Genomic DNA, 27,248 nt, shown 5'->3' with positions numbered 1-27,248 from the left:
CCCCATTAAATGTTACAAGTGTTTTGTGTCAAATATTGAATGCTAACATTCGCAGAAACATGCTGGATTTAATTCAATACAATTTAGTACAGATAATTTAGTTTTTTATAAAATATTGAAGGATTAATAAGTGAATATTTGGGGATTAACTTCTAGAAACAAAAGAAATATTTAAATGCACAAATGCCAGATTAGTTCCTTTTAAATGAAATAAAATACAAATTTGAGGAAAGAATACACGCAAACGAAGGACGTCTGGATGTCTTTTTTCAAGCCGCCATCACGTGCGTGCAAACGCCACCTCGGAGCCGCCATTAAATGGCCCTCGACAGCCGCCAGACGAATCCTCCCGCTCGTTCGCTTTCGTTAGTGGCAGAAAATGTCTGCCGGCTGCTCTAACGAGATAAGTGTCAAGAGGTTAGACACAGACATTTGATTAATGTGCAGCGAGCGCCACGTCGTTTTCAGGACGCTGATTGCTGCTGTCGCCGCCCTTCACAAACTTTTTACGACACCTCCCAACGCCACCGCCAGAGTAGAGGCCCAGCAAGTCGTCAATTCATCCTTGATCAAATCAATGGACAACTATTTCTTTAGAATTCAGTGATACTTTTGCATACCTGTAGGGGGAGCCACTAGTGGTCCTGCTAATTAGATGTGCAACAATTAACAGGCTGAAAACTAATATCAAATTAATTCATAGCTATTTTTGATAGAGGATATAGACAGAATAGTTTTAGTAAATCTCCCATTTCTGTAATTGTCGATTAAATCAAGCTAGAAAATGCCAACATCTCAACAACATCCGGAGAGTCAAAAGTCGCAAAATAAATAACTAAATACAAATAAAGCAAAACGTTCGTTTGGAGAGTTGAAGTGCAAAGAATCTGCTGCTTTGAAGATAAGCCAGCACGGCCGCCAGTAAACAATGACTCGGCGTTTTCTTTCCTGCCCTCGGATTTATTTGATGTGGTGAGGATGCAGCCTCGATTTGTCCTCAGCCACCAAAGTGTCACATTTAACCACTAGAAGTCACCCACCCCTCCTCTCCACCCCTCAAATTTGAGCTTTTCTGTTGAAATTCCCTTCCACTAAATCTCGAGTGGACTTGCGCCCGCTTTGGCTTTGTGTGCGAGCACAATGTGAGCACACAAACATATGCTTCCTTTGATAAAGAAGCATCAAATAGGCCATGTATTTATAGCCAGGCTGACATTTCGACCAAATAAACATTAGGCCCATGTCCCCTTCCCAAACGTACACTGCCAGAAAAAGTGCTACAATTCTAAGTGTAGAATTTTTTTTTTTCTTGGTATTATTAATTTCTTGAACATGCAATCTGTGGGCTCTGTCTCCTGATGTGTGATGCAGGATACAGCTGCTGTTGGTCATGTGACTCATTCGAAAAGTTGCAATGGTGTACGTCACTGCCATCTGCTTCCTGTTTTCATTCTTTCCACTTGTCTTGATTTCCTGCACGCTCACCTGTCGTGCTTGTGACGTTTTCCCTTCAAACTGAGAACGTGCGAAGGTTCCAAGAAGTTCTTTTTTTTGCATATTTGCATAAACATGAGCTTTTGAGTAGCACACTTGTTTTATTGGCACCTTATATAAATATCAACTTTTGCAAATGATAATTTATTTTGATGACTTGAGCTTGTGAACCACTAATACATACAAACATAATACACAAAACGTCCACTAGGAGGCGTAGTATTTCAGTAGCTTCTCATCTGTGGGCTTAAGGATCTTCTTCTCGGCCATATTAACGATCCAGCCCGGGGCGAGTCCAAAGAAAATCTGCCGCACGTCCTTACGCGCAGCGAGCACATCAAACAGTCGGTCTCGGGAAACGTCTGGCAGCGCATAGCCGTACTTGAGGGCCAAGGCGAGACGGGCTCGCTGGACGTCATCCGGGTGCGCCAAGTAGCCACGGTTTTCGGGGTCCGTGTAGTAACGCAGCAGTTCCTCGCCGGGCAGCATGCGTTTGGGGATGGGCTGGCTACGCTGGAAGAACGGGACGGGTTTGATGAGGATGGCCAGACTGATGGGGTCGTAGAAGGCACTGGTCACCACGCCGCCGTTCCTCTCCACGGCCGCGATGGCTTTCTCGGACGCGCGCTGGACCTCGATGTTCACTTTGGCCGAGAACAACTCGGCACCCTGCAAACACAAAAGTGCATGCGAGACCTTGTGAGCAATCTCATTCAAAAAAGTGAAATGATGGAGGGAGACGACTGGAGCACGTACGTCATCCACCAACTGCACACCAAAGTCCTTCTTGAGCGGCTGCACGGTGACACCACGCCCGTTGACCAGCTGCGTCAGGTCGATGGGCCGGCTAGGGTCCACTCGGCCTAAGTCGATGAGGTACTGAAGGCGCCTCAGGGACAGCGGCTGGTACTGAGGACGCCGGCTGAAGCAGCACAAAAGTAGATGGGAAGGCAGACGTGAGTTTCCGCGTATTTTTTTCAAATACTAATCAGACTTTTTTAATAGACATTTGGGGGAACTTTTGAGTAGTCAGAACTGCAGAAAATCTTCCCAAACTCTAGTCCTCTGGAATTTATTTTTCCTCTTATTTTAAATACGTCACAACGCGCTGTAAAATATGTCCTACCTGTGCCCTTCATTGTAGCCGTATTTGGGGATGACCAGATAGAAAGGGGTCGTTCCGCCTTCGAAGCCGAGTCGAGGCCGGGTGCCTCGCTGCCGCTCTCCCTTGTGTCCTCGTCCGCTCCGGTTGCCGCCGTGCTGCCCTCTGCCCCGACGCTTAGCCTAAAAAAGGAGTGATGAGATTGGTTAGCATTAGCCTCGCGCGCTAACACATGTTGACTGTCAAAGACCATGGTTAACATTAGACATGCTAACTAGTTTTTCATCCACATACACACATGCAAACAGTCAAATGCGGGGATCGAACTCATGGTGCCTGCACACATGACAGGCGAGTGTACCACTACACCATCGGTCATCCCCAACATGCTAACTAGTTAGCCAACATTGAGTGTCATGTTAGCATTAGCTTGTTAGCTTGCATTTACGGTGTGTCAAAATGGAACCTTACGAGCTTCGTGGCGCCGGGCTCGGGCCTCAGGTTGGCCAGCGATAGGCGCGGCAGGTTCCGCAAGGCTTCAAACGCCTTGCTGCCGGTTTTGTTGGGGAAAGACATGTTTGTTCTGATCCACGATTTGCTTCACATGTCCCTGCAAAAACTTGACTCGGCCTGTAACCAAGGACAACCCGGGTCACGTGATGAGGCTGGGCGAGACATCGGAAGTGATCCTACCCGGAAGAAATCAACGTTGAAAAATAAAATTACCAAAATACTATGCTGGCTTTGAACATTCACTTTCAAACCTGTTATCATAAAATGACATTTGATCCTTCAAATAGTTATCAAAGCCTGCATTGCCCCTGATTGTTTTTTCAATTATTATAAACATTTGTGGTCTTGAAAACAATTCATTTCAAAGCTCTAATCATGCATTTCATTTCGTTTGACTCTTAAAATTGCATAAAAGCGTTGCATCATCTGACTTGACCGTTTGGTAAAAGATTTGCGTTTCAAAGAACCAATCACCGCCTTAATTTTGCGGGTCTTCCTCGGGCAGAGCCAATCATAAAGTGGAGGAGGCGGGACTTCCTTTGCCCACTTTGACGTAAAACGAGTGTCAGATTTGTCCGATCAGCGTGTGTTTTTTTTTTTTTTTAGCGAAACCTAGCCAAAAGGAAACTCTCCAGTCCGCTAAACAGCGGCGATCTCACCGTCCTTCAATCATATTTACGGTTTGCCTCGATATTTCGCCTTAAAAGCGGCTTCTTCACTGGTACATTGCGTCGTTGTATGTGCGGTAATAACATGTCGGCGCCCCTACCTGCCATCGTGCCTGCTGCCCGCAAAGCCTCCGCGGCGGTGAGTCGATAATCCCGACTGGCTACTGCTTACTTGCAGGATTATTCGCATGAGAAACATTTTATATCTTCACCTAATTGATGTCATTCCAAACCTTTGCAGGTGATCTTTCTGCATGGCCTCGGTGACACGGGGTAGGTCACCGCGTTTGCAGCTGTCATCATACTACACAACTCTAACCCTACTGCATAAATGGTTATATTTTTACATTTTGAACGATTTACATCCACACAACTTCTAATTTTTTAGTTGAATGCCGTGTTTTGACATGTACTTATAATATTTTTTATTTAGGTTTGAAAATTGGCTACTGTTCAATTATTGTATATAAATGAGTGATTACATTTAAATTTGATTGCTTGTGTTTTTTTGGACAGTCACGGCTGGGCAGAAGCCTTCAGTGGTATCAGGATTCCACACGTCAAGTACATTTGTCCACATGCGTATGTATTCATTTCAAAATTATCAGTATTTTTTTCCTCACTATATTTCATGATGGGACTTCATTCATTTTAATGTTATTATTGTGTGTTTAATTTGCAGCCCTACCATGCCTGTCACGTTAAATATGCGAATGTCCATGCCTTCCTGGTAGGTGGATGCAAATAAATGTTTTTGAAATGTACATTTGCATGAAAACAGAAACACGTTGTGCTCAGGTTTGACATTTACGGCTTGAGTTCAGAAGCGCAAGAAGATGAGGCCGGCATCAAGAGAGCCTCAGACAACCGTGCGTGCGTCCTTGTCCCTCTGTCTGTGTTGCATTCAGGGACTCACGTACTTTTGATTCCTCCTCAGTTAAAGCCATGATCGACCAGGAAGTAAAGAATGGCATTCCCTCCCATCGAATCATCCTGGGTGGATTCTCGCAGGTCATTATGGGCAAAAGCGTTTCCCCCATGTTTTGAAATCCCCTCGGACTGACGCGTTTGCTATTATCTGTCCTCAGGGTGGCGCTCTGTCGCTCTACACGGCTCTGACCAGCCAACAGAAGCTCGCCGGGGTGGTTGCCCTCAGCTGCTGGCTTCCCCTTCGCAACGCCTTCCCTCAGGTGGGCGTGTTATCTTATTCCGTGTCGTGTCATTCCGCTAACGGCTCTCTCGCAGGCAGCGGCAGCCGGCGGCTCCAGTAAGGACGTGACCGTGCTGCAGTGCCACGGCGACGCCGACCCGCTGGTGCCGTTCTCTTTCGGCAGTCGCACCGCCGAAAAGCTGAAGAGCCTTCTGGGCCCTGACAATGTCATCTTCAAGACGTACCCTGGCCTGTCGCACAGCGCCTGTCCAGAGGTCTGCACCAAATAACACCCGAGACCAACCTCCATATTTTTTTTTAAAAAAGATCACACTGGTAAGACAAGCGATGTTGTTTTTGCGCAGGAAATGGTGGACATTAAACGATTCATCGAGAAGCAGCTGCCAGCCATCAGCGACGAATGAACGCCACCGGTTGGTCCGAGGACACTTAACGACAGCAAACACGCCTCCTCCGCTGCGCAAGAGGTGCGCGGGACCGCTTCACTTTGCGCTCTGGATGAGGTTCGTCCACCCCGTCCCGCCCTGGAGTGACATTATGGTAGCGTGACATCACTCGCTTGATTGTGATGCTAAAAGCCATTTCCTGGACCGGGGCTATCTCAAGCTGTACTTTTTACGCGCAATAAACGGCCTATTAATTTTTTGTTTGTTTGCTTGTTTCTAATTTGACTACTTGCCAAAATAAATTGACTTCTAGCTTGCCATCTGTTAATTAGATTTAATTGCATAATTACTAACTGCCTCGTTTAGGCTTATTTCAAGATGGCAGGTTTTCTTGTTTTGATTTATAAGGATGCAAAACACTGTACACGTTTAACATGCATTTTATATTTAAAAACAAGTCACTAGCCACAAAATATTGACAAAAAGAAGTGTAGAAGAAGTTAAGGATTAATGAAATTGTTTAATTTTTTTTTTTCCCCCCCCCAGACACTTGGATAGTCAAACATGGCTCGCGTTAGCTCGACTCTGGGACATGAAAGCTGTTCCTTAGCAACAAACAGGAGAGTTAAATTATACGTTTTAGGCCAGGCAATCTTACAAAACAAAAAATAGAATAAAATGACACTCTGTCTTAAAACTCTTCACTGATATGAAATGAAATATATCCATCAAAACATAATTGTGCTTTTATTCAACTACTTTGACACAAATTTGCCCTGACACACAACTTGAGTGGCGGACATGTTTTCACATCGTCTTTCCTTGTAGAAAATGACGCATATCACAGTATCCAAATGTACGGACGGTATATTATCACTATCTGGAGATATAACTATAGTGCTATATCTAGTCGTCTATCTTATATCTATGTGAGAATATACAAATGATCTGTGTCATCATTTCCAGGTACAGCGTATAAGCTGGAGAAGAGCTGAAAAGCACCAAAGTCAAATGTGTAGAAGATCTTGTCCCAAAGGCACTCCCCGTCTTCTAAATGGGTGTCAAAATGAAACCTGCCTGTTTTTAAGGCTCGTGATGGACAGCGAAATACGTTCGCTCCTTTCTCCTGGAAACAAGTAGAAAAGTGCAATATCAAGTGCCTGGCACTGTAGAAAAATAGACATTTGAGGGCTTGCCATAGGTGCGGGACACACGACCGAAACTCCATTGGGACGTGTGCAGCTTTTTTTTTTTTTAAATTTTTAAAGCTAACAGCGAATCTTCTATGGCTTTGGAGGCGGCGGTGTTGGCGGAGGATCCTCCAGGCTCGTGAGCAGATCGGTGTAGGCGGCGGAGTTGATGTAGCGTGGGTAGGAGTCTCTCTGCATCAGCGTGTAGATCTGCTGCTGGGCGTCGTCGAAGGTGTGCGAGGTGGGCTCCAGCATGTTGCGATTGATCACGTCACGCACGCGCGAGTCCAGGCTGACCTGCGGGTCAACCCAGAGCCGTCCGTTAACCCACCGTAACGTCTCCCGTCTGTCGCTGTGTCGTGCGTGACGGGGGGAAGCGCTACTAATTACCTCCTTCAGCGAGAGGATGGAGATGAAGTCCTCGTATATTTGCCGGACTTTCTCCTCCACCACCGTCTTGTTGGTCTCCTTCTTCAGCTCCTCGCAGGCCAGCCAGAACATCATGTTCTCCTCGCTGAACTCAGTGCGCAGGAACTGGCGGAAGCAGGCACGCCCCGCCGCGCTCTTCATCACCTTCTCGAAGGATGTCGTCCAGGATCGAGCGTCCTCCAGTGTGGGCTTGGGGCTTTCGGATGACGTTCGAGGTCAGATGAACCCGTGTGTTCCACGTACCTCCCAAGTGCCACTTACCTGTCTTCACAGTGATTTGCAGCATCCGTCCTGTGATCGCAAGTGGACCTCTGGATTGTCTCGTCTTCGCCTCGAACAGTTAAACTGCAAGAAAGCAAACGTTTGACACATACAGAAGGTCGAGGGTGCACTCCTTCATTATTCCCATTGAGGAATGGACGATGGCGTATTAATAGATGGTGACAGTCGTTGGGCCTGTTCCATTGGGAAGGCCACGTAAATAGTGACAAGACACGTCGTTAAAATGTACACAGCACCTGACGCCAGCTCTAATTGGGTCCGCCGTCCCACTTGGGAAGGAACAGCAATTAAGAAGCACGTCGGGGGACCAAAAACAATCACTCAGGCCTTCCTCAAAGGGCGTAAGTACTCCATGATTCCAAAACGCGGTTGTGAAATAATCATTTGCACACATTAATTTCCGCCGGCCGATGCTAATATCATTAGCACAGTGGCTAGTAAGTGCTCAACTATTGCCTCCCATTTTTAAACTGTTACTCTGTTATATCGCAAGTCACCTGGCTAATTATAATTGAATTATGACTAATCATTGAAAAATTAACATGGAGATACGTATTATAAAGCCTTACAAAAGTTTTGCTTTATTAAAGAGTCCACTATATTTAATTCGATTCCAAAAAATAATATGGTATTAATGAATGACATTTGTTTGCGACGCCTAAATTATTCTTTTATATGGTTGGTTCTAGTATTTTTCACAGAACACCCGAGCACCCCCTTTTTTTAAATTAATTAATCTATTTATTTGATTAGTGAGCTTGTTGAGTTACCAGGAGCAGCTGCAGCAGCAGCACCAGCAGAAGCAGCAGGCGTTGGAGGCGTTGGCGGGGGCCTCAGCCATCCCGTGGCGGGCGTGCAGGACGCTGGCGGCTGCGACGGCGGCGGCTTCCTGGTGCACCTGCATCTGCTGCCTCTTGCGCATCCCCGGCCGCTCCGAACCCGTGAACTGCAGGCGAGCAACGCCACACTTGACACACCATCCGCGCAATATTAGTCACATCTGCACCCCCCGCTCCCAGCCCCTTCCTTCAGTGAATGAATACAGCCTCCTCTTCGTCACTCAGCCTGGCGACAAGGCAGCATCCATCTGCCTCACTCACATGCACTTTTCCATATAAAAGCAGCAGTATTTGCATTTAAAACGCTCTCGATAGGGGCATTCGAAACGCTCATGCTGCGCATTCAAGTTGCGTGCAAATACAAGCAAATACAAAAATCTGGTTTGGGATGCTTCATTCTCAGCATTCCAGCCAGAAAACACAAGCATACAATCATCCTTTAAAAACATCACCCCCGCTCAACCCCCATGCATAAATGAAGAAAATATAGCAAAAAAAGCCCCTCTCGTATGTACTCACTGTGTCACCATGAATGCCAGAATGCAGGTGCCGTTTTTGCAGCGGGGAGGAGGGCAGGATTTAGGCGCGCATGCGCAACCAGGGAGTGGTACTGTCCCTTTAAAGCTCTTCGGTTATTTAAAATATCTACTGTATAAGAATGACCATTTCTTTTTAAATTACAAACAAAAGATGCAACGTGTGGGTGCGCTCCAGATGTGCCGTTAGGGTGCAATACAGTGTGCAGCCACTAGGGAGCAGCAAACCTACGCTCATAGTCACGACAAGTGGGTATTTTCGTTAATGAAACGAGTTCAATAAATCAATTTTATTTCTTATCATTTTTAAAGCATCTGACAATAGATGGCAGCATTGATTCAAGGCAAACTTGCCGTCACCTTTCCCACTGAACTTTCTACATATTGGCTCAGCTTCGGATGTACAATTGAAACAACGTGACACTAATATGTCAACAAAATTGCGTTTAGTTGAACTGTATTCCGGCAGCACGATGGATGATGAGCACATCTGCACATCTGCAGGTCTTGTGGCGTTTGCGTGTTCTGCTCGAGCTTCCTCCCACATTATAAAAACATGCATGTTAGCTTCGTTTCAGACTCTAAATTGCCCCATGGGTCTGAATGTGAGAGTAATGTTCCCAGCAAGTGGATAGCGACCAGTTCAGGGTGAACCCCGTCAGGCCGGCTGAGGCTCCAGCTCAAGATTTTTCAGGGGGAACAATCCCTTCTGTGATAAAAGCGTTATCTTTCAAAAAAAGACGAAACCCCCGCCCCGAATTTGTCTGTAGCTCTTAAATGAATTAGACTAAGGGGCAGCACATGATTGGTCACCAAATCAGATGCCTCATTATAACGTGACTTACGACTCAGTGTGCCTTGGATCCCGCTCAAGTTGAGTGTGCGGCATCAGAACCAAGAGGCCAAGATGTTTCCCCTTTACCTCCATTCAAGGTAAGTTACCTCAAATTTAAGTACAGAGAGCCTGTCTGAATGGCTCTTTCATCATACAGAAAATAGTCATCCGGTTTTCTTTGCCGAGTGAGAGGAAATTACAGTTCTTGGGTGGTTATATGACATTACTAGAACTAACTATTTTTAAGTCTAAAGTTGAACTACTTGATTACAGTCATTAAAAAGAGTATAGGTGATTTATTAGGAAATTTAGATAAGAGCACAATAGCACAGTACTACTGAATCGCACGTTGTTTATCAAGATGTAGTGCAAGGCCAGTGTCCATACAATGACTTGAAAATGATCCGTTCAAAACATTTTTATTTATGACCACACAAATGATTTAGAATCGAATCATTATTGCTGTTTTAGTGCATTGTGTACTTTTCATGACACTTTAGTTTAGTAGTGTAAAAACGGCTCAATGTTGGTTGGGAGACACTTCAGTGGTTATGCGTTGATTTTTTTTTTTTTTTTTTGCAGTTTTCGTTGAGTTCGTGTTTGATCAATATTGCCACTAGAGGACACAATTGTCCTTCTAACTGTCAAGGAAACGCGCAATCAAAGCTTTTCAACTGCTCCACAGTCAGTTACAATCGTATCCCTCAATGAAAAAGAGCGCCATGAACGGGCTAAACGCTGATCTGGAATCAGTTTCTGTCATTCTCCACGTTCACATAAACCAATCAGCTGATCGCCGCATGACAGGCAGGCTTGGCGCATGCGCAGTGGCGCATTCTGGCTGGGAGGAATATGGCAGCGTCCTGAGCGCCGTTGGGGGGGGCAATACGGCGTAAAGCGAGCACCTTTGGCACCCGAGCGGCTACAGCGAGAGGCGGCAGCTGCACACCGAGTAGGGCGGGGGGCCAAGGGACGTCTGGAATTCTCATCCGCTCGTGACTTGACAGGTAAACGCGTCATTTGCAACTCTCTCTTGGAGCCAGCTCGCCCATGTTAAATATGTAACTAGAGCCTGCTGCTAATGTGACTAGCTTAGCTGCCAAGTGATGCGCTAGCTAGCCGCTAGTCGTAGCATAACAAGATGGAGCTCCAAACTCACTTGGTGTTCGTAACATTCCATAAAAGCATCCTGGGCTTTGAAGTCGTCTCGTTTGGATGGCATTGCGGAGGCGACAACGTCTAAGCTCGGATAGTCATTAGTCAAGCTCCTAGGCCGCTTTGCAGTGGAGCAGTCTCGTTAAGTTGTCTACTGATAAGCCAGGTGAGGAAAGGCTTGTCACAAGGGAACAAAAAAAAAATAGCATTCATTGCCCATGAAGGAAAAGAAGAAGCAAACAAACTGCCAAAGTGTTTGCAAATAAACTGCCGCAGCCTTCCTTGCAGAGCGATTTCTTCGTTAAACTGACAAATGGCAGAGACGCGTTTGGTTTTTAAGCCACCCTCAATGATTACATTTCTGTTTAACGGTTTACCTTTATGAATCAAATAAACACTTGCATTGTGGCACATTTGTACTGTTCTTCACAAAAACGTGTACATTAAAGTACTTTTAGTGTGTATTTGTAATTTGTAATGTAATTTGCACTTTTTTTGACAGTTACGGCCAGGCTGGAACAGTTTAAATTGCATTATCCAACCAGTCTATTCAATGGGGGATATTCAAGTGTTCATATTTAAGTGCTCATTGAAGTGTTTTGAGCAAGTAAGTCAAGGCGCCACTGTATACATTCTGTCAAGATGCACGCAAGGCCAATTGAACGACTAGTTGGGGTCACGAAATGTGTTGTCGAGGTTTCCCACGACATCGGCAATTACTAACAAATCTCATTGGGAAGCCACTTAAACTGTCAAGATGGCCTTGGCATGTAAATGTTGTGTTCTTTTCTTCTTATGGTTCATTAAGACCTTGTTATTGATCCGCCTTTAGACAGGAAGCGCAGGCTGGCCCTGATATGGCTTGTCACATGACTTGATCCCTTTTCAGCAGCCGATGAGCAGACATTCCTTCATTTGGCTCGAGAGTAGAGGAAGGAAAGCTGGAGTCAGAGTTTTCCCGGATCCAAGCAGAATGCTGACACAGGTCCCCCCCACCCCCTCCCGCTCCTGTTTTGTCACTTTCATGCATTTTTAATAACATTTGTGCTCTAGATGAAGGCTGTTGGAAGAGAGCATTTGTCGGGGGAAAAGTCTTTTTTTACAAACACTTTATTTATGTGTCAGTATTGATTCAATACATGATCTGTTTTAGTCCTGGGGGGCACTAAATTTATTTTTCAAGAGTACTCAGCATTTTGTTTCAAACCGTGCGAGGATTGTTAACGCTCGGCCTTTTAAACGTAAGCAACATCCACGTTGGCTTTTCCCTCATTTTTGTTGACATGCCATTGCTGTGTTATTGACCCTTGACCTTGTTATTTTACACTTGTAATCCATTCTGAGTGGCCTGATTGATTTCTACCCCATGGCAAAGGAGACGCCGGTTGGATGATATTAGTCTAGCTGCGGTTTTTCCCGTGGTGGTGCAAAATGTCGAAGGGCAGCACGAAGTGTGCGCGCAAAGCTCGTAACGACAATTTGGAGATGGCGTCGCAGCGTTCCGACTTTCCGACTCGGCTCCGCTGCCAAAAAATGAGCGACTTGTTCTCCGTTCTCAACATTCCGCCGTCTGCTGTGCTTCTTAGGTCCTGCGAAAAGATGAATGTCCTGAAAGACAACAAGGACCTGGCCTGCTACTACACCACCAAGCACTCCTGGAGGGGGAAGTACGAGCTTTTCTTTGCTTATGGATTTCGCGCCTCGTCCCTGCCGGTTCACGTTTGCGTCGTGTGACGGCAGCGACTGTTCTCTCGAAAGCTAAAAATCGACTCGAGGCCTCCATCGTGTCACATCGTTCCCTATCGTGTTTGAGCGAAGGAGGAGAAGTCGTTGTGTCCCGTGCGGGAAGTTGCATAACTTGCTACGTTATGAAATGCGACAAGTGGAAGAAAAAGCTTCTCTAATGAGCGACACCCAAAGGAAACGTGAAGCGTGCGCTCTCTACGAGTCAGCATGAATGTCACGGCGGAAGTGCTTCTTCATTTGTCCTTCACGCAGACGTGATTGAAGCCAACCTCCACCTTGCCAGTCGTGGCGACACTTGACGCGTCTCTGCTTATACCGATGGCCTCGTGCGAGGCAACGACTGCCGATGTCAGCGTTTTGCCTGGTTAGCTCGCTTGTAAAGATCTGGCCCCGCTTGCTCATTAACCACCTTCTACCAAACTACATCAGCACTCGCATTGAATGATTAGAATTAGAGGTAATTCAAATTAGCATTCAAATGTTGTATTAGCATTAGCATTTGACACATCTGAGTCAGCAGTTGTTTTTTTTCCTTCCAAGCTAGTATGCGCCGCAGAAGCGTTTTATCAGAGCAGCCGATCGTGAGGCTAAGCTGCGTTCAAGTGGCACGACACAAATCGGGACGGGCCTCGAGCCACCCGCGTTTCTTCTCTGCTGCTAAGTCGCCTTCATGGCAGTTCGCCCCTGCCACACCTCCTCGCCAAATGAGGATGTGCGAGCGTGAGAGAGAAGCCCAGTCAGCATGTTGAGCGTGAAGGAACACGCTGTGCGCTTTTCAAATTGAGCCCTGCAACGGGCCAGACTGTGACAAATGGACATTAGGCGCTTTTATTGATTGCAATTATGCCTTACGACACACCTTGATTGGTTCATTTGACGGTAATTTGTCGCGCGCCTCAGACTTACTCAGCTTCCGGCTCACGGCGCGTTTTTGTGTGTTCCAGGTACAAGCGCGTCTTCTCTGTGGGCACGCATGGCATCACCACGTACAACCCCACCACGCTGGAAGTGACAAATCAGGTTAGCGACGGCCATTCGCCACGCGAGTTCATGTTGGAAAATCTTTTGCCGCGTGGCTTGTTACACAACTTGTGTTCATCGATTCGCCAGTGGCCTTATGGAGACATTTGTGGAATCGGGCCAGTGGGAAAAGGCCAGGGAACGGAGTTCAGCCTGACCTTCCGAAAAGGCACTGGCAAGAAGTCAGAGACACTCAAGTTCTCCACTGAGCATCGAACGGAGCTGCTCACCGAAGCACTGGTGAAGGCCAAAGCGCCGCATGTTCGACGTCAGCGCCATCGCCCTATGTCCTTACTCACCAGCTTTCCTTCATTCACAGAGATTCCGAACTGAATTTTCAGAAGGGAAAATCACTGGCAGGGTGAGTTACCAAATGTCCATTGAGCAGTCAAAGGTGAGGAGATGGGCTTGATGTGCTCATGTGTCGTCTGCCAGCGGTACAACTGCTACAAGCACCACTGGAGCGACACACGCAAGGCCGTCAGCTTGGAGGTGACGCCGGGCGGCATCGACCAGATCGACCCACACACCAACCGGGTGCTGTGCTCCTACGACTACCGCAACGTGGAAGGCTTCGCCGAGACCTCCGACTACCAGGGCGGCTTCTGCATCCTTTACGGCGGCTTCGGCAGGCTGGTGCGTACGCCGAGATGCCAGGAAATGAGAGTTCAAATGTCGTTTCAACCCGCCGATCATCGGGTTCGCCAAAGGAAAGCAGCTGTTCAATATCAGGCGTTCTCCCGCAGCATCTGTTTGCCTCGGAGCACCGCGACGACATCATCCGCAGCGCCATCGAGCACGCCGGCAACTTCATTGGCATCGTGCTGCGGCTGCGGAAGGAGACGCTCACCTTTGAGAGTTTTGTGACCGAGCGGTTTGGGAAGTACAGCTCAGACGAGAGCATCACCTCGCTGGCCGAGTTTGTGGTGCAGAAGATCACCCCGCGCCACCAGGTCTGTCGAGGCTCCACCCCCTTCACCGCACGTGCTCCTTTCTTCTCGTTTACTAAAGCCGAGCGTCGTGTGGCTTCCAGGAGCCCGTGAAGCGCATCTTGGCGCTGACCGAGACGTGTTTGGTGGAGAGAGATCCGGCTTCCTACAACATCGTAACCATCAAGCCGTTCGGGGAGGTGCGGCGGCGCTTCTCTGCGTGCGGGACACCTTTCTGGATGACGCCATCAATCTGCGGGATTCTTTCTTGCAGGTGTTTGCGCTCATCTGCGATGTCGACAACCCTCAAGTGTTTACAGTGGAATTCATCAGAGGCCAAATCAGGAAGTTCTCCTCCACAGAACGGTACGCATGCACGAGTTACCATATTTATAGCTTGATTCAACCCAATCTTGCTGTCTGCTGCGTCGCATAACACCAGCGTTGTCTTGGCTCCGACCCGTTTAGGGATTCTCTTCTGGCCAGCCTGCTGGACGGCGTGCGCGCTTCGGGCAACAGAGACGTGTGTGTCAAGATGGCGCCCACGCGGCGCGGCCAGCGATGGGGCCTCCTGTGCATGCCCGTGGACGAGGAGGTGGAGAGTCTGCACCTCAAGTTCCTGGCTGCGCCTCCGAGTGAGTTGCAATCGGGTTCCTGAATTTTTTTTTTCTACATTTCTAGAAACTGCCAACATTGCAATTGTTTCTTTTTAATTCTCAGATGGCAACTTTGCCGACGCAGTGTTTCGCTTCAACGCCAACATCTCCTACAGTGGCGTGTTGCACGCAGTCACACAAGACGTGAGTATGTTCGAGCCCGCCTGTGCCCGCCCGTTGCTCATCTTCTTTCTTCTCGTCTTTTCCAGGGTCTGTTCTCGGAGAACAAAGAGAAGCTGATCAACAACGCCGTCCTGGCCCTTCTGTCGCAAGAGGCCGAGCTCCCCGCGCTCAACGCCGAGCTGGAGAGCCACTTCCAGGCCATCCGCCGCCTGGTGGCTTCCAAGGCCGGCTTCCAGGCCTTCACTCAGCTACCAAAGTAAGTTTGAGATGTTTTTCACATTTCATCAAAATGAGCAACATCCCAAAGCGGTTTTCACCAATCCAACGTTGGTCCCATCTTGATGTTTTTCAGGTTCCGGGAGAAATTAGGAGTAAAGACGGTGAAAGCTTTAAAGAGGAACAACAACGGCGTGACGCACGCTGCTATCGACATGCTTTGCGCCCTGATGTGTGTAAGTAGCGCCTCGTTGTCTTTGATTGCCCCGAGAGCCCTTGTGAAGACCTGGCGGCTCCTCCTCCAATCAGCCCATGCACGACGACTACGACCTAAGGCAGGAGCAGCTCAACAAGGCGTCCCTGCTGTCATCCAAGAAGTTCCTGGAAAACCTGCTTGAAAAATTCATCACCAATGTGGTCAGTGCATCGATGGCGATGCTCAACGTGGAGCGTGGCGTTCCTCCAACTGACTCCTTTTCCCTGCAGGACCAAGGAAGCGGAGCTTTGGTCATCAGTTCACTGCTGGACTTTTTAACCTTCGCCTTGTGCGCCCCCTACAGCGAGACCACCGAGGGCCAGCAGTTTGACATGCTGCTGGAGATGGTGGCCTCCAACGGACGCACGCTCTTCAAACTCTTCCAGGTCGCCCACGCGTCTGTGACCTCTGACAATCGTTTCAAAATAGACAATCACAGTTTTTTCTCCTTTTCCTCCTAGCATCCCTCTATGGCCATCGTCAAGGGAGCCGGCTTGGTGATGAAGGCCATCATTGAGGTAACGAGAAGAACGGTGTGTGACTCGCTTCATTCGTGTGGTCACACTCTGACTTTGCCCCATCCAGGAAGGAGACAAAGAAATCGCCACCAAGATGCAGGAGCTGGCTTTGAGCGAGGGCGCCCTTCCTCGCCACCTGCACACCTCCTTGTTCACCATCAGCGCCGACCAAAGGATGCTCACCAACAGGTCGCAATGAGCAAGCCCGCGGCCATTGAAAGGCACCCGAAATTAAACGCGTCTTTTGCCCAACTCAGACAGCTGAGCCGTCACCTGGTGGGACTGTGGACCGCAGAGAACCCCGTCGCCATGAATCTCCTCAAGAGAATACTGGTAACATTTTCTGACTCGTCACCTCAGCCGAGTTTGATTCAGCGGTTGAACGTCCCCCGTGTCGACTTTGCAGCCGACGGGCCTGCTGGCCTACATGGACAGTTCCGATTCAGTGCCGGAGAAAGACGTGGATCGAATGCACGTTCGAGATAACTTGAAAATTGCCACGGTAGGCTGACGACCTCACCACCTGCCCCCTTTTAGGAACTGAATTTTTTTTTTCGTCTCCCGGTGCAGGACCTACTCAACCGCAGCAAGGTGCCCGAGTGGCAGCGGATAGCTGGCAAAGCAGCCAAAGAGGTGGAGAAGTTCGCCAAGGAGAAGACCGATCTGGTCCTCATGCACTGGAGGGACAAGATGGGCATCGCTCAGAAGGAGGTGAGAGGGGCTTGTCGTCAGTTGGCTCACGGCTGAACTCTTGAACGGCAACCCACTTGGAGAAACAAAAAAAAAAAGTTGATTCATCAAACAATCAATCTTTGTTGTCTCCGCCCCTCCCCTCCCCTCTGCTGTCAAACTATTGTAGCAGGACAGAAATAACTTGGTGAGTGAAAGTTTGCATTTCCTACCTTTGTTTGCATCGGTAGCCTTGTTTTGGGTGCCATCTTGTCTTTTCTTCACCCTGAGACCGCCATCTGAAAATGTGTCTCTAAATTGTCCATCTTGTCTCTTCACTCAATGCTTGTCTTCTACGCCATATGCAGGATTTTTTTTTTTTTATACGGAACACTGACGCTATTTGTTTTTATTTATTTTTTTGCATCTGGCTGCAGAATGCCAACCAAAAGCCCGTCATCCTGAGAAAACGACGACAGCGGATCAAGATCGAAGCCAACTGGGAGCTTTTTTACTACAGGTAGGCGGACCCATCCGTCCCAAGAACTCTAAAGTGTGTGTCATGGCAATGATGAGTCATATCGTCCAATCAAGATTCCAGCTGGACCACGCCCGCTCCAACCTCATCTGGAATCTGAAGACCAGGGAGGAACTGCGGGATGCCCTGGAAGGCGAAATGCGTGCCTTCAACGTGGACCGCGAGCTGGGCAACGCCACCGTCATCTCCTGGAACCACCAAGAGTTTGAGGTACGTCACCATCCATTAAATGTGAGCTCAAGTCACAGTGGAAGCCCCTTCAAATTTGTTTGCAGGTGAAGTACGAGTGCCTTTCCGATGAGATCAAAATAGGCGACTATTACTTGCGCCTCCTGCTGGAGGAGGATGAAAATGCCGAATCCAGTGCCATCAAGAGATCGTAAGCCAAGCGATTCTTGTGATATTCCCGCTCTTTACGGCAAAAGTTGAGAGTTTGCGTCTCCATCTTGTAGGTACGAGTTCTTCAACGAGCTCTACCACCGCTTCCTGCTGACACCCAAAGTCACCATGAAGTGCCTGTGCCTTCAGGCACTCACCATCGTGTACGGCAAGTGCTTCGAAGAGATCGGCCCCTTCACCGACACCAAATACATCGTGGGCATGTTGGACCGGGTGAGTCGGGCCGCCGAGAACCCGGAGATCCTCGCTTTTGCCGTGCCCGAGTGACAACTTGTGTGTTTGCAGTGTACGGACAAGCTGGAAAGAGACAGGCTCATCCTCTTCTTGAACAAGCTGATTCTCAACAGGGTGAGCGAGCCAAAGCCGCCATCTCTTGCTCTCTCGCTCTCTCGTGACTAACCACACTCCCGCAGAAAAACGTGAAAGACGTGATGGACTCTAACGGGGTGCGCATCCTGGTGGACCTGCTCACCTTGGCCCACCTGCATACCAGCAGAGCCACGGTGCCGCTGCAGGTAAGCCCGTTTGTTTTAGCTTTGCAAGTGAGTCCAATGAGCGAGTGTCCTGATGTTTCTCCTAGAGTAACGTCTTGGAAGCGTCGCCTGACATGAAGCGAGAGAGCGAGAAGGAGTGGTATTTTGGCAACGCAGACAAGGAAAGAAGAGGACCTTTCAGTTTTGAAGAGGTTTGCATTGCTTTTAATAAGTGACAAAAGAGCATAGTTTTTAATAAGATCCATTTTCCGTGTGATCTGATTGCAGATGCAGGAGTTTTGGACGACGGGCGTCCTGACGGCCAAGACGCGCTGCTGGGCCCAGGGCATGGACGGCTGGCGCCCCCTGCAGGCCGTGCCGCAGCTCAAGTGGTGCCTGCTGGCCACGGGGCAGGCGGTGATGAACGAAACAGACTTGGCGACGCTCATCCTCAACATGCTCATCACCATGTGCTCCTACTACCCCAGCAGGTCTTTAGAGATTTAGAGCATGATAGAAATTGATCATTAATTTATTGAAAAAAAATATTCCTTCATTTATTGCAGGGATCAAGATAATGCCATTATTCGCCCATTACCAAAGATCAAGAGGATGATAAGTGACAGCGCTTGCCTGCCTCATATTGTGCAGGTAAAATAGGAATCATCCAGAGTAGACACCCTTTAGTCTTTCAAATGTTCTATTTTTATTTGTTTGTTTGTTTTTTAGCTTCTCTTGACGTTTGACCCCATCCTGGTGGAGAAGGTGGCCAACGTGCTGTACCTGGTGATGCAGGACAACCCCAACTTGCAGCGGCTCTACTTGACCGGAGTCTTCTTCTTCATCATGATGTATACGGGCTCCAACGTGCTTCCCGTGGCAAGGTCCAAAAGCGCGCCTTTCTTGACCTGCTTGGACGTTGCGCTGCTCTCAGTGTCATGATGTCAAAATTTTTTTGTCCTTTTAGGTTCCTGAAGTACACTCACTTGAAACAAGCCTTTAAATCTGAAGAGGTAAAGATGTCTTGTTTTTGAATATAGTGATCTTTTGCCAAGAATCAAAAGCTGTTGACTTCTTCATATTTAAGTCTAACCGATGTGTGGGAATGACCCCTGCCCGTGTTTTTAGTCCAAAGGTCAGGACATCGTGCAGCGCAGCGTTCTCGGACCGGCACTTCCCGAAGCCATGGTGTGCTACTTGGAGAACTATGAGGCCGAGCGCTTCTCTGAGATCTTCTTGGGAGAATTCGACACCCCCGAGGCCATCTGGAGCTGCGAGATGAGGTCAGGAGCGAATCTCTTCACTTGACCGAGGCTGCGGACTGACTTTGATCATCTCTGTGCGTCAGGCGGATGATGATCGAGAAGATAGCCGCGCATATTGCCGACTTCAGCCCGAGGCTGCAGAGCAACACGCGCGCCCTCTACCAGTACTGCCCCATCCCTGTCGTCAGCTTCCCTCAACTAGACAACGAGCTCTTCTGCAACATCTACTACCTCCGACACCTGTGCGACACCGTCCACTTCCCCAACTGGCCTATTCGAGATGCCGTATGTGTCTTTTCTCGCTTGCCTCTTCCTTTGGAGGAAGAACATTAGTTTCATCACCGTTACCCTCCTAGGTGAAGCTGCTGAAAGACACACTTGACGCATGGAAGAGGGAGGTGGAGAAGAAGCCGCCCTCAATGTCAATAGATGACGCTTACGAAGTTCTCAACCTCCCCAAAGGACAAGGAATGTGAGTCAATTTGCTCCACTCTGAAACAAGTGCTAGCCATCATAATACTTTTTTTTTTTTCTTTTCTTTTCAAAAGTCACGAGGAGAGCAAGATCAGAAAGGCTTACTTCAGGCTGGCGCAGAAGTATCATCCAGACAAGAACCCTGATGGCAGGGTGTGTGGTTTTATTTATTGTTCCTTCCGCACTATTCTCACTGCCACGTTTTTACATTCCCTCGTGTTTTATTTCCACTCTTTCAGGACATGTTTGAGAAAGTCAACAAGGCCTACGAGTTCCTTTGCACAAAGTCGGCACGGGTCCTCGATGGCCCCGACCCGGAAAACATTATCCTCATCCTCAAGACCCAAAGCATCCTTTTCAACCGGCACAAAGACGGTATAAATGCTGCCCCCCAAAGGTACTTCTCGCGCTCGTCCCCCGTTGTCAACCTGTGGCCCTTTTTCCCCCCCAAATAGATCTGGAGCCCTACAAGTACGCCGGCTACCCCATGCTCATCAAAACTATCACTATGGAGACCGAAGACGACCAGCTCTTCTCCAAGACCTCGCCGCTCCTGCCGGCCGCTGCCGAACTGGCCTTTCACACCGTCAACTGCTCGGCGCTCAACGCCGAGGAACTGCGGCGAGAGAATGGAATCGAGGTTGCCTTCTTTTCTCATTTGTTTCAAAAACATAGGAGGTGCAGAGCCATGTAAGATTGTGATGGTCCTCAGGTGTTGCTGGAGGCGTTTTCCCGCTGCGTCTCCGTGTTGACTGCATCCAGCAAGGCGGACGACATGGCCGTTCAGGTACGTAGCACCAGACCCGTCGTGGTTTGCTGTCTATTTACAAAACAAAATATGTGTGTCAGGTGTGCGGGCACATCTGCAAGTGCTACAGTGTGGCGGCGCAATTTGAGGAATGCCGAGAAAAGATGATCGAGCTGCCTTACATAATCAGAGACCTCTGTCACATTTTGTACTACGGAAAGGTGAGCAATCAAAATGGCCGCCAGTTAATGGGAAATCTATTGTTTGATTATTCGTATCCCATCGTTGGGACAATAGTTGCCTCAAAAATATTAACGCTATGTGCTTTGGTCGTCCTCCCTCAGGGTCTCCCCAAAACGGCAGCCTTGGCGGTGCAGTGCGTCAGCTCCTTTGCGGTGGACTTCTTCCTGCAGACGCAACTGTACCACGCCGGCGTGCTCTGGCACTTGCTGGTGCACCTCTTCAACTACGACTACACACTGGAAGAGAGCGGCGTCCAGACCAGCCAGGACAGCAACCAGCAGGAAGTGGCCAACTACCTGGCCAAGCTCAGCCTGGTGTCCCTCAGCCGCCTAGGGGGCTACCTGCCGTTGCCGCGCGGCGTCGATGGCGGCGACCTTGCACCGGAGACCAACGGAGTAGAAACCGTCCCCCCGGAGAACCCCAGCATCCGCAAAAGCCTGGCCGCTTTGCTGACACCGTACATATCCAGGAAGCTGGGAACGGGATCTTCACCTGAGGTTGGTTGAACTGTCGGAAAGGCGAGGCGGCGCTGCTGTGGGCGGGCCACTCACACTCTGCTTTCTTTTGAAGGTCTTGAAACTGCTGAACAGCAACACGGAGAACCCCTACCTCATCTGGAACAACGGCACGAGAGCCGAGCTGCTCGAGTTCCTGGAGGGTCAACAAGAGGACAACATTAAAAGAGTAAGCGTGACGGTGGTGCTTCATTGTGAGTGAAATAGTGGAGAGCGCATCGGCTTTGAGTTTCAGCTGGGGTTTTCATGTTTATTCCTCACAGATTCCAAAGACGTATTTATTATATGATCCCTGATAGCTTTTTACGTTGCTGTTCTTTATCCTGGCCACGCAGGCGTTTCCCGGTGACAGTGAGGCAGGCGCTAGTCAGTCAAGAGAAGATCACCAGGCCTGGCTCGGCCACAGTAGAGCAAGACTGCGTCAGGAAAGAAAGGCAAAAGCAATGCAGACAGAAAAAGCAGACACAGAGCAAGGAGATGCAGGAAGCCACTTGGAGGGAGAAGTTGACCTTATGTTTGATGACGAAACAAAACCGGCTCACTCTAAAGTGTCAGTAGGCTTTTGGCATTCGGGACAAGTGAAAGTTTCATCAGGTGTGATTAGTGAGCAGGTTGGTATTTTGAGAACAATTCTTTATTGATTATTCTCAAATGGCTTTTTAGGGTTATCGTGTGGTTTTCAGCTGCAGGTCTCACGAGGTCTTGAGAAAACGGACAGATGGATCTCGCCTGACCCCGCTCTCTTTGTCTGTGCGCAGGGGGAGAACGACGAGAGCTTCGGTGCAGAATTCACGTTCAGCGAGCACGGCAAAGAGCTCATCGTCGGCGAGATCTTTGTGCGTGTTTACAATGAGCAACCAACGTTCCCACTTGAAGTAAGCACTTCTTGCATATTTCTTCTATAAGAAGCCTAATAACACAGGAGCTTACTTATTTTTTTTTTCCCCTTCTTTTATCCAGCATCCCAAAGCATTTGCCGCGAGCCTGCTGGACTACGTGGGCTCGCAGGCGCAGTACCTGCACACACTGCTGGCCATGAGCCAAAGCAACAAGGTGGAGTCGCAGCAGCACGCCGAGCGTCTCCGCTTTGCCGAGATGGCTCTGGAGGCTCTCCGCAACGTCATCAAGAACAACCCCGGTGAGACGCCGCTTTGTTTCGTCACTGACGTTGAAGCCGGTTTTGACCCAAGGCTCCCCTCAGGTTCTGAGACTGAGTGCATCGGCCATTTCAAGTTGCTCTTCTCGCTGCTGCGGGTTCACGGCGCCGGCAGGGTGCAACAGCTTGTGCTGGAGGTACGAAATCGCGACACGAAGAGCGACTCGAGTGTGTTGAACGGCCGCCGCTTCATCTGTCTCTGCTTTTGTGGCAGGTCGTCAACACGGTGACGTCCAATCAAGAATGCGTGAGCAACATTGCTGAGTCGCTGGTGCTGTCCAACCTCCTCTTGCTGCTGCACTCCCTCCCATCGAGTAAGACACCCGTGACAAAATCTGTCCTTTCATTTAATTTCATTGTCTGCCTGTCTTCTTCCAGGCAGGCAAATGGTGTTGGAAACGCTCCATGCTTTGACATCCAACACCAAAATAGTCAAGGAAGCCATGGCCAAAGGTTTGTGTTAACCTCCTCTCTCCTTTTTCTCGTCAAGTGCATTTCATTGTTCTGCCCATCACTATTCATTGTTTTTTTTCTTCTCACAGGTGCTCTCATCTACTTGCTCGATCTCTTCTGTAACTGCACGCACCCTCAGGTTCGCACACAGACGGCTGAGCTTTTCTCCAAGATGACTTCAGACAAGCTGGTTGGGCCCAAGGTGGGTTGTGGTAAAGCTGCTTGCCAAGCAACATCCATCCGTGTGAAATGTTTTATTTCCTTACCGTTTCCTTCCTCCACTGACCAGGTCCGCCTGACTCTGATCCGTTTCCTCCCGAGCGTGTTCATGGACGCCATGCGGGACAACGCCGAGGCAGCCGTGCACATCTTTGAGGGAACGCACGAGAATCCCGAACTCATCTGGAACGACAGCTCCCGCGAGACCGTGTCCACTACCGTGCGGGAGATGATGCTTGAGTAAGTCCCCATAGTCAAGAGGCGAGCTCTGCAAAGAAAGAGGAGGCCATCCAAAGAGGTAAAATCTGTTTGTGTTTTTTATTTTTCAGGCACTTTAAACAGCAGAAGGATAATCCTGACATCAACTGGAAAGTAAGTGTCCACAAAGCATTCAGGAAGCTGGCGATGAATAGTTTGAGAAGCTTGTGTGGAATGTTTGTATTACAAACTAACAAACTAGCAATGCGACTACAATTACTACTACGAGTACTATTATTAGCACAACGACTTTAACGACCTCTAATATTACTACTACTGTGAAACCTGGATGCCATGCTGCCTCTCTCAGGTTTTTCTTGGTACTACAACAACAAAGCCGACAGGTTAAGGACAGAGCAGGAAGCACACGCATGCCATTTCTTGACACAGGTGTGAGCCCCACATTTTCTCACTGCCTCGTGTGTTTGTGCTTAGCTGCCAGAGGACTTCACTGTGGCCTACGGAGCCGGCCAGGGCGAGCTGGAAGTGGGCGGAGTCTTCTTGCGCATCTTTATCGCGCAGCCCGGCTGGGTGCTGCGCAAGCCTCGCGACTTCCTGGTGTCGCTCTTGGAGACGCTGACGGAGTTATTGGAGAAGAACAATCCCAACGTGAGCTCGACACAGAATCTTTGTTTCCCAAAAAAATAACAACTCACTTTTTGCACTGATTCCTAAAATGTGCTCTCAGGGGGAGGCACTGGAGACGGTCACCACGGCAGCTGTGTGTCTGTTCAGCACGCAGGCGCAGCTGGCTGATCAGGTTCCTCCGCTAGGTCACTTGCCTCGCATCTTAGCCGCGCTCAACCACAAGAACAACGCCATCCCCAAGAGCTCCATCCGCCTTATCCACGTGCTCTCGGATAACGAGGTACGGAAGCAGGAAAACCGCAGCTTCGCCACCATCTTCACGTGAAGACTGCACGGGCGACCTCATTGTTTGTGTTTTTGTAGCTCTGCGTACGCTCCATGTCCGCCCTGGAGGCCATCGGTCCGCTGATGACCGGAATGAAGGCCCGTGCAGACATGGCCGGGCTGGCCTGTGAGGCGCTGAACCGCATGTTCCAGAAAGAGCAGACGGAACTGGTGGCTCAGGTAACCATGCTCGGCCGCACTGCACCAGGTACCCCAAATGAGACGTTGACACCATTCCCACCACTCAGGCTCTCCGAGTGGACCTGGTTCCATACCTCCTGAAGCTCCTGGAAGGTATCGGCCTGGAGACCGTGGACAACCCGTCGGCCACCAAGGCCCAAATCGTGAAGGCGCTCAAGTCCATGACGCGCAGTCTGCAATACGGAGAACAGGTCTGAGGCTCAGGCGTCACTATTGCTGACATCTACAATGCCTTAAGATGTGGGACATGTTTGATTTTAAAACAAAGAGCTAATGTCTGGTTCTCAAGTGTCTCCTCGCTTCCCAGGTGAACGAGATCTTGGCCAAGTCCTCCGTGTGGAGTGCCTTCAAGGACCAGAAGCACGATCTCTTCATTAATGAGTCTCAGACTGCAGGCTACCTGACAGGTAGAGTATTTTCTAGTCATTCATTCTGCTTGACAACTGGCTCAAAAGGTAGGTGGTGCTTGCTTACTGCTTTCCTGGAAACATGCGCCTTGCTGTTGAAGCCAAAGCTTCCTTTCTCCAAATCCCTGAATTTCCTGCCTCTGCCTTTTCCCGTCCTCTCTTCTCTGTCCCCCTCCACGTTTCCTCCTCAGGGGTGTCCACTCCCTCTCTCCTGGCAGCCAGCAGCCCACTGCGAGGGGGGCTCTAGACTCCCCAGCTGGGCCCTCAGAGCCCTCCTCTCTGTTGCACTAATGCAGGTAGACTCGCGGCTCCTCATGGCCTGCCCTTTGACTCTTCACCATTCCATTCCCTTCTTGCCACCTTCTTGCCAAGCCCACTTTAACCACACTTAACATGGATATTGCAGAGCGACAGCGGGGCTCGTCCAATGTCCAGCCTCTGAGGTTCAACAATGAGCTGTTTTTTCCTGATAATGGCAGTTAGCTTGATCAGCGTGACTATTGCGATGGTTGCTAGTCTTAAAATGACTGTGTCATCCCATAACCATGCGGTCCAAAGAGCAAATTTGGATGGTAGTTGATGATGTGTCATTCCAACTCCCACAGGGCCAGGAGTAGCCGGTTACCTCACGGCAGCAGGCAGCGGCACCACTGTACTGCCCAGCGGCCCGCCCCCGGTGGACAGCGATCAAGGCTGACGGAGGCGGACGCACACTCGCAATAGCCACAGTCAGGCTCAGGCACCCGAGCTCCCCCCCCCTCCTCACCCGACACGCACGAGGGGAGCGCAGATGGGGAGGAAGATGTCGCTGACTCCTCCCCATATCGCCATCTGCCCTCTCTGACTGTCACCGCGTAAATTGTTTGAAATTGTCTTAACAGGTGGGCCACGTTTTGTTTTCGTGATAACACCTTTCTTCCGATGAAAAGCAGAAGAGTTTACTTTTTGTATGAAGATATTTTTTACAGTAGATTTTCTTCTGTTTTTCCCATGGGAAAAACATTGGAAGACTGTCATTAGTTAATTTTGTCTCTTCTCTTTTCTGTCATCTTGCAATTTCCCAATTGGCTCCCTCCAAATTGTCAGCCTCAATCTCGGAGTTTTATTATCGGGAATTGCAAATGAGATTTGTCCGCCTTTTTCTGTAGATGCTGCCCTTTTGACCTCTATTCCTACTTCATTCCATGGTTGCCCCCTCAATTTTATAAAATAATTTCCCTTTCCCCAGAATGAGAAACAAGCACTAGAATATTTATAAGTGAATAACAACGTCAACTTGAAATGAGGTTCTGATATGTCGAAAGGATGAATTATGTTTGAGTCTGTGTGAAAGACTAGTGCAGTTTGTGACAAGTTCAATGTAATATTACGTATATAAACTTTCTATATTGAATGTACATTAAAACAATGAATCAGTCGCACTTGTACATAAAATTTTAAGAATAAAAGGGAACCCACAGTGTCGTTCATTTGTCTTGTTTCCATATATTCGACAGTTATTTAAAAATGTGTTTATGGAATCATTTTTATGATAGAAGGGGTTTTGTTTGTATTTATAAGAAGAAGAAAAGAATTCGGACTTTGCCACAGCGTTGGCGTAAATCCGTGATGAACTACGTCGATTTAAACCGTAAAACGAGAACGTGCGACAATATTTTTGGTCCCACTACTTTCGCAAGTGTGCTTCACTCTGTTTAATTCAATTGCAGCTACGCAAAAAAAAACTAAGCAAGTTAGCCTATCAATCTTGATAATTCCTTGAGTGATTTCATAAGATAAATTAAAGTAAATTTATTAGTTTTTCCACAACGAATTAGCCATAATAAGCGATAAATTTGTAGATGGCATTTGTTTCCACACGGTTCAATTACCTTGTGACCCCCGGGGGAAAGGAAGTGACGCATGGCGCGAATATCAAGATTGTACATAATGCAGTCAAACAACTTTCAATGTATGGGTTATTCGAATTAAGTAAGCAAGAACAAATAGTATTTAATCAAACATGAATTAACGATAGACATATTGTAACGATGTATAGAAGGCAGCAACGGGGCTCTTCCCGTGTCTTGTGGACACTTTTATGTGTCGGGATTTACGACGTTTTCTCCCCCTGCAGGAGCCCATCCCTCTTGCGTCGCTCGCTGGGAGTCTCCCCGAACAGGCGTCTGGCAAGGCCGATACTCTTATATCGGCTGACTCTATTATCGCCGCCAGTACAAAAATGTGTAAATAAGATTAGTTTGTCTTAGCGAAT

The 27,248-nt window shown here is 48.6% G+C and overlaps 4 protein-coding genes across 10 annotated transcripts; 2 read left to right on the top strand and 2 right to left on the bottom strand.

Moving 5' to 3' along the window:
• Positions 1-1,575: 1,575 nt before the first annotated feature.
• On the bottom strand, positions 1,576-3,415 carry mrpl15 (mitochondrial ribosomal protein L15). Its single transcript, XM_088363901.1, has 4 exons — positions 3,068-3,415; positions 2,621-2,778; positions 2,251-2,416; positions 1,576-2,163 (listed from the first exon to the last, which is right to left on the bottom strand). Exons 1-4 carry the CDS (start codon positions 3,170-3,172, stop codon positions 1,702-1,704), a joined length of 891 nt encoding a protein of 296 aa, XP_088220027.1. The 5' UTR covers positions 3,173-3,415; the 3' UTR covers positions 1,576-1,701.
• Positions 3,416-3,641: 226 nt separating this feature from the next.
• lypla1 (lysophospholipase 1) lies at positions 3,642-5,593 on the top strand. The gene is made up of 9 exons (XM_088363902.1): positions 3,642-3,916; positions 4,019-4,050; positions 4,294-4,359; positions 4,460-4,507; positions 4,576-4,646; positions 4,715-4,788; positions 4,866-4,967; positions 5,023-5,202; positions 5,293-5,593. The coding sequence occupies exons 1-9, from the start codon at positions 3,848-3,850 to the stop codon at positions 5,350-5,352; spliced, it is 702 nt and encodes a 233-aa protein (XP_088220028.1). The 5' UTR covers positions 3,642-3,847; the 3' UTR covers positions 5,353-5,593.
• A 465-nt stretch (positions 5,594-6,058) lies between these two features.
• On the bottom strand, positions 6,059-8,738 carry LOC148381009 (regulator of G protein signaling 20). Of its 2 annotated transcripts, XM_088363903.1 has the most exons (5): positions 8,594-8,738; positions 8,006-8,181; positions 7,215-7,298; positions 6,915-7,149; positions 6,059-6,821 (listed from the first exon to the last, which is right to left on the bottom strand). In XM_088363903.1, exons 2-5 carry the CDS (start codon positions 8,155-8,157, stop codon positions 6,618-6,620), a joined length of 675 nt encoding a protein of 224 aa, XP_088220029.1. In that variant the 5' UTR covers positions 8,158-8,181; positions 8,594-8,738; the 3' UTR covers positions 6,059-6,617. The 2 variants fall into 2 exon arrangements, with proteins under 2 accessions (XP_088220029.1, XP_088220030.1); XM_088363904.1 differs by lacking the exon at positions 8,594-8,738 and having other exon boundaries at positions 8,006-8,554.
• Positions 8,739-10,273: 1,535 nt separating this feature from the next.
• dnajc13 (dnaJ homolog subfamily C member 13) lies at positions 10,274-26,458 on the top strand. 6 transcript variants are annotated; one of them, XM_088363824.1, is made up of 57 exons: positions 10,274-10,452; positions 12,187-12,267; positions 13,291-13,366; positions 13,457-13,606; positions 13,686-13,727; positions 13,802-14,002; positions 14,113-14,319; positions 14,400-14,495; positions 14,570-14,661; positions 14,764-14,930; positions 15,016-15,095; positions 15,161-15,330; positions 15,427-15,526; positions 15,600-15,707; positions 15,777-15,932; positions 16,008-16,064; positions 16,132-16,253; positions 16,322-16,397; positions 16,471-16,566; positions 16,635-16,775; positions 16,927-16,941; positions 17,171-17,253; positions 17,328-17,481; positions 17,547-17,650; positions 17,724-17,883; positions 17,956-18,018; positions 18,084-18,185; positions 18,251-18,355; positions 18,432-18,634; positions 18,710-18,794; positions 18,873-19,027; positions 19,111-19,156; positions 19,272-19,426; positions 19,492-19,693; positions 19,765-19,880; positions 19,957-20,035; positions 20,122-20,257; positions 20,338-20,522; positions 20,595-20,669; positions 20,732-20,851; positions 20,975-21,370; positions 21,444-21,557; positions 21,724-21,999; positions 22,147-22,263; positions 22,349-22,526; positions 22,590-22,681; positions 22,759-22,858; positions 22,923-22,997; positions 23,087-23,199; positions 23,287-23,456; positions 23,546-23,588; positions 23,910-24,083; positions 24,163-24,342; positions 24,426-24,566; positions 24,635-24,778; positions 24,895-24,994; positions 25,600-26,458. In XM_088363824.1, exons 2-57 carry the CDS (start codon positions 12,200-12,202, stop codon positions 25,689-25,691), a joined length of 7,053 nt encoding a protein of 2,350 aa, XP_088219950.1. In that variant the 5' UTR covers positions 10,274-10,452; positions 12,187-12,199; the 3' UTR covers positions 25,692-26,458. The 6 variants fall into 6 exon arrangements, with proteins under 6 accessions (XP_088219950.1, XP_088219949.1, XP_088219951.1 ...); XM_088363823.1 differs by having other exon boundaries at positions 16,924-16,941; XM_088363825.1 differs by lacking the exon at positions 16,927-16,941.
• Positions 26,459-27,248: the final 790 nt, after the last annotated feature.

The sequence above is a fragment of the Syngnathus floridae genome, chromosome 20 (assembly GCF_059516105.1).
Source record: "Syngnathus floridae isolate MCC-2025c chromosome 20, RoL_Sflo_1.0, whole genome shotgun sequence".
NCBI lineage: Eukaryota > Metazoa > Chordata > Actinopteri > Syngnathiformes > Syngnathidae > Syngnathus > Syngnathus floridae.
This window is presented reverse-complemented; position numbering and strand designations above follow the sequence as displayed.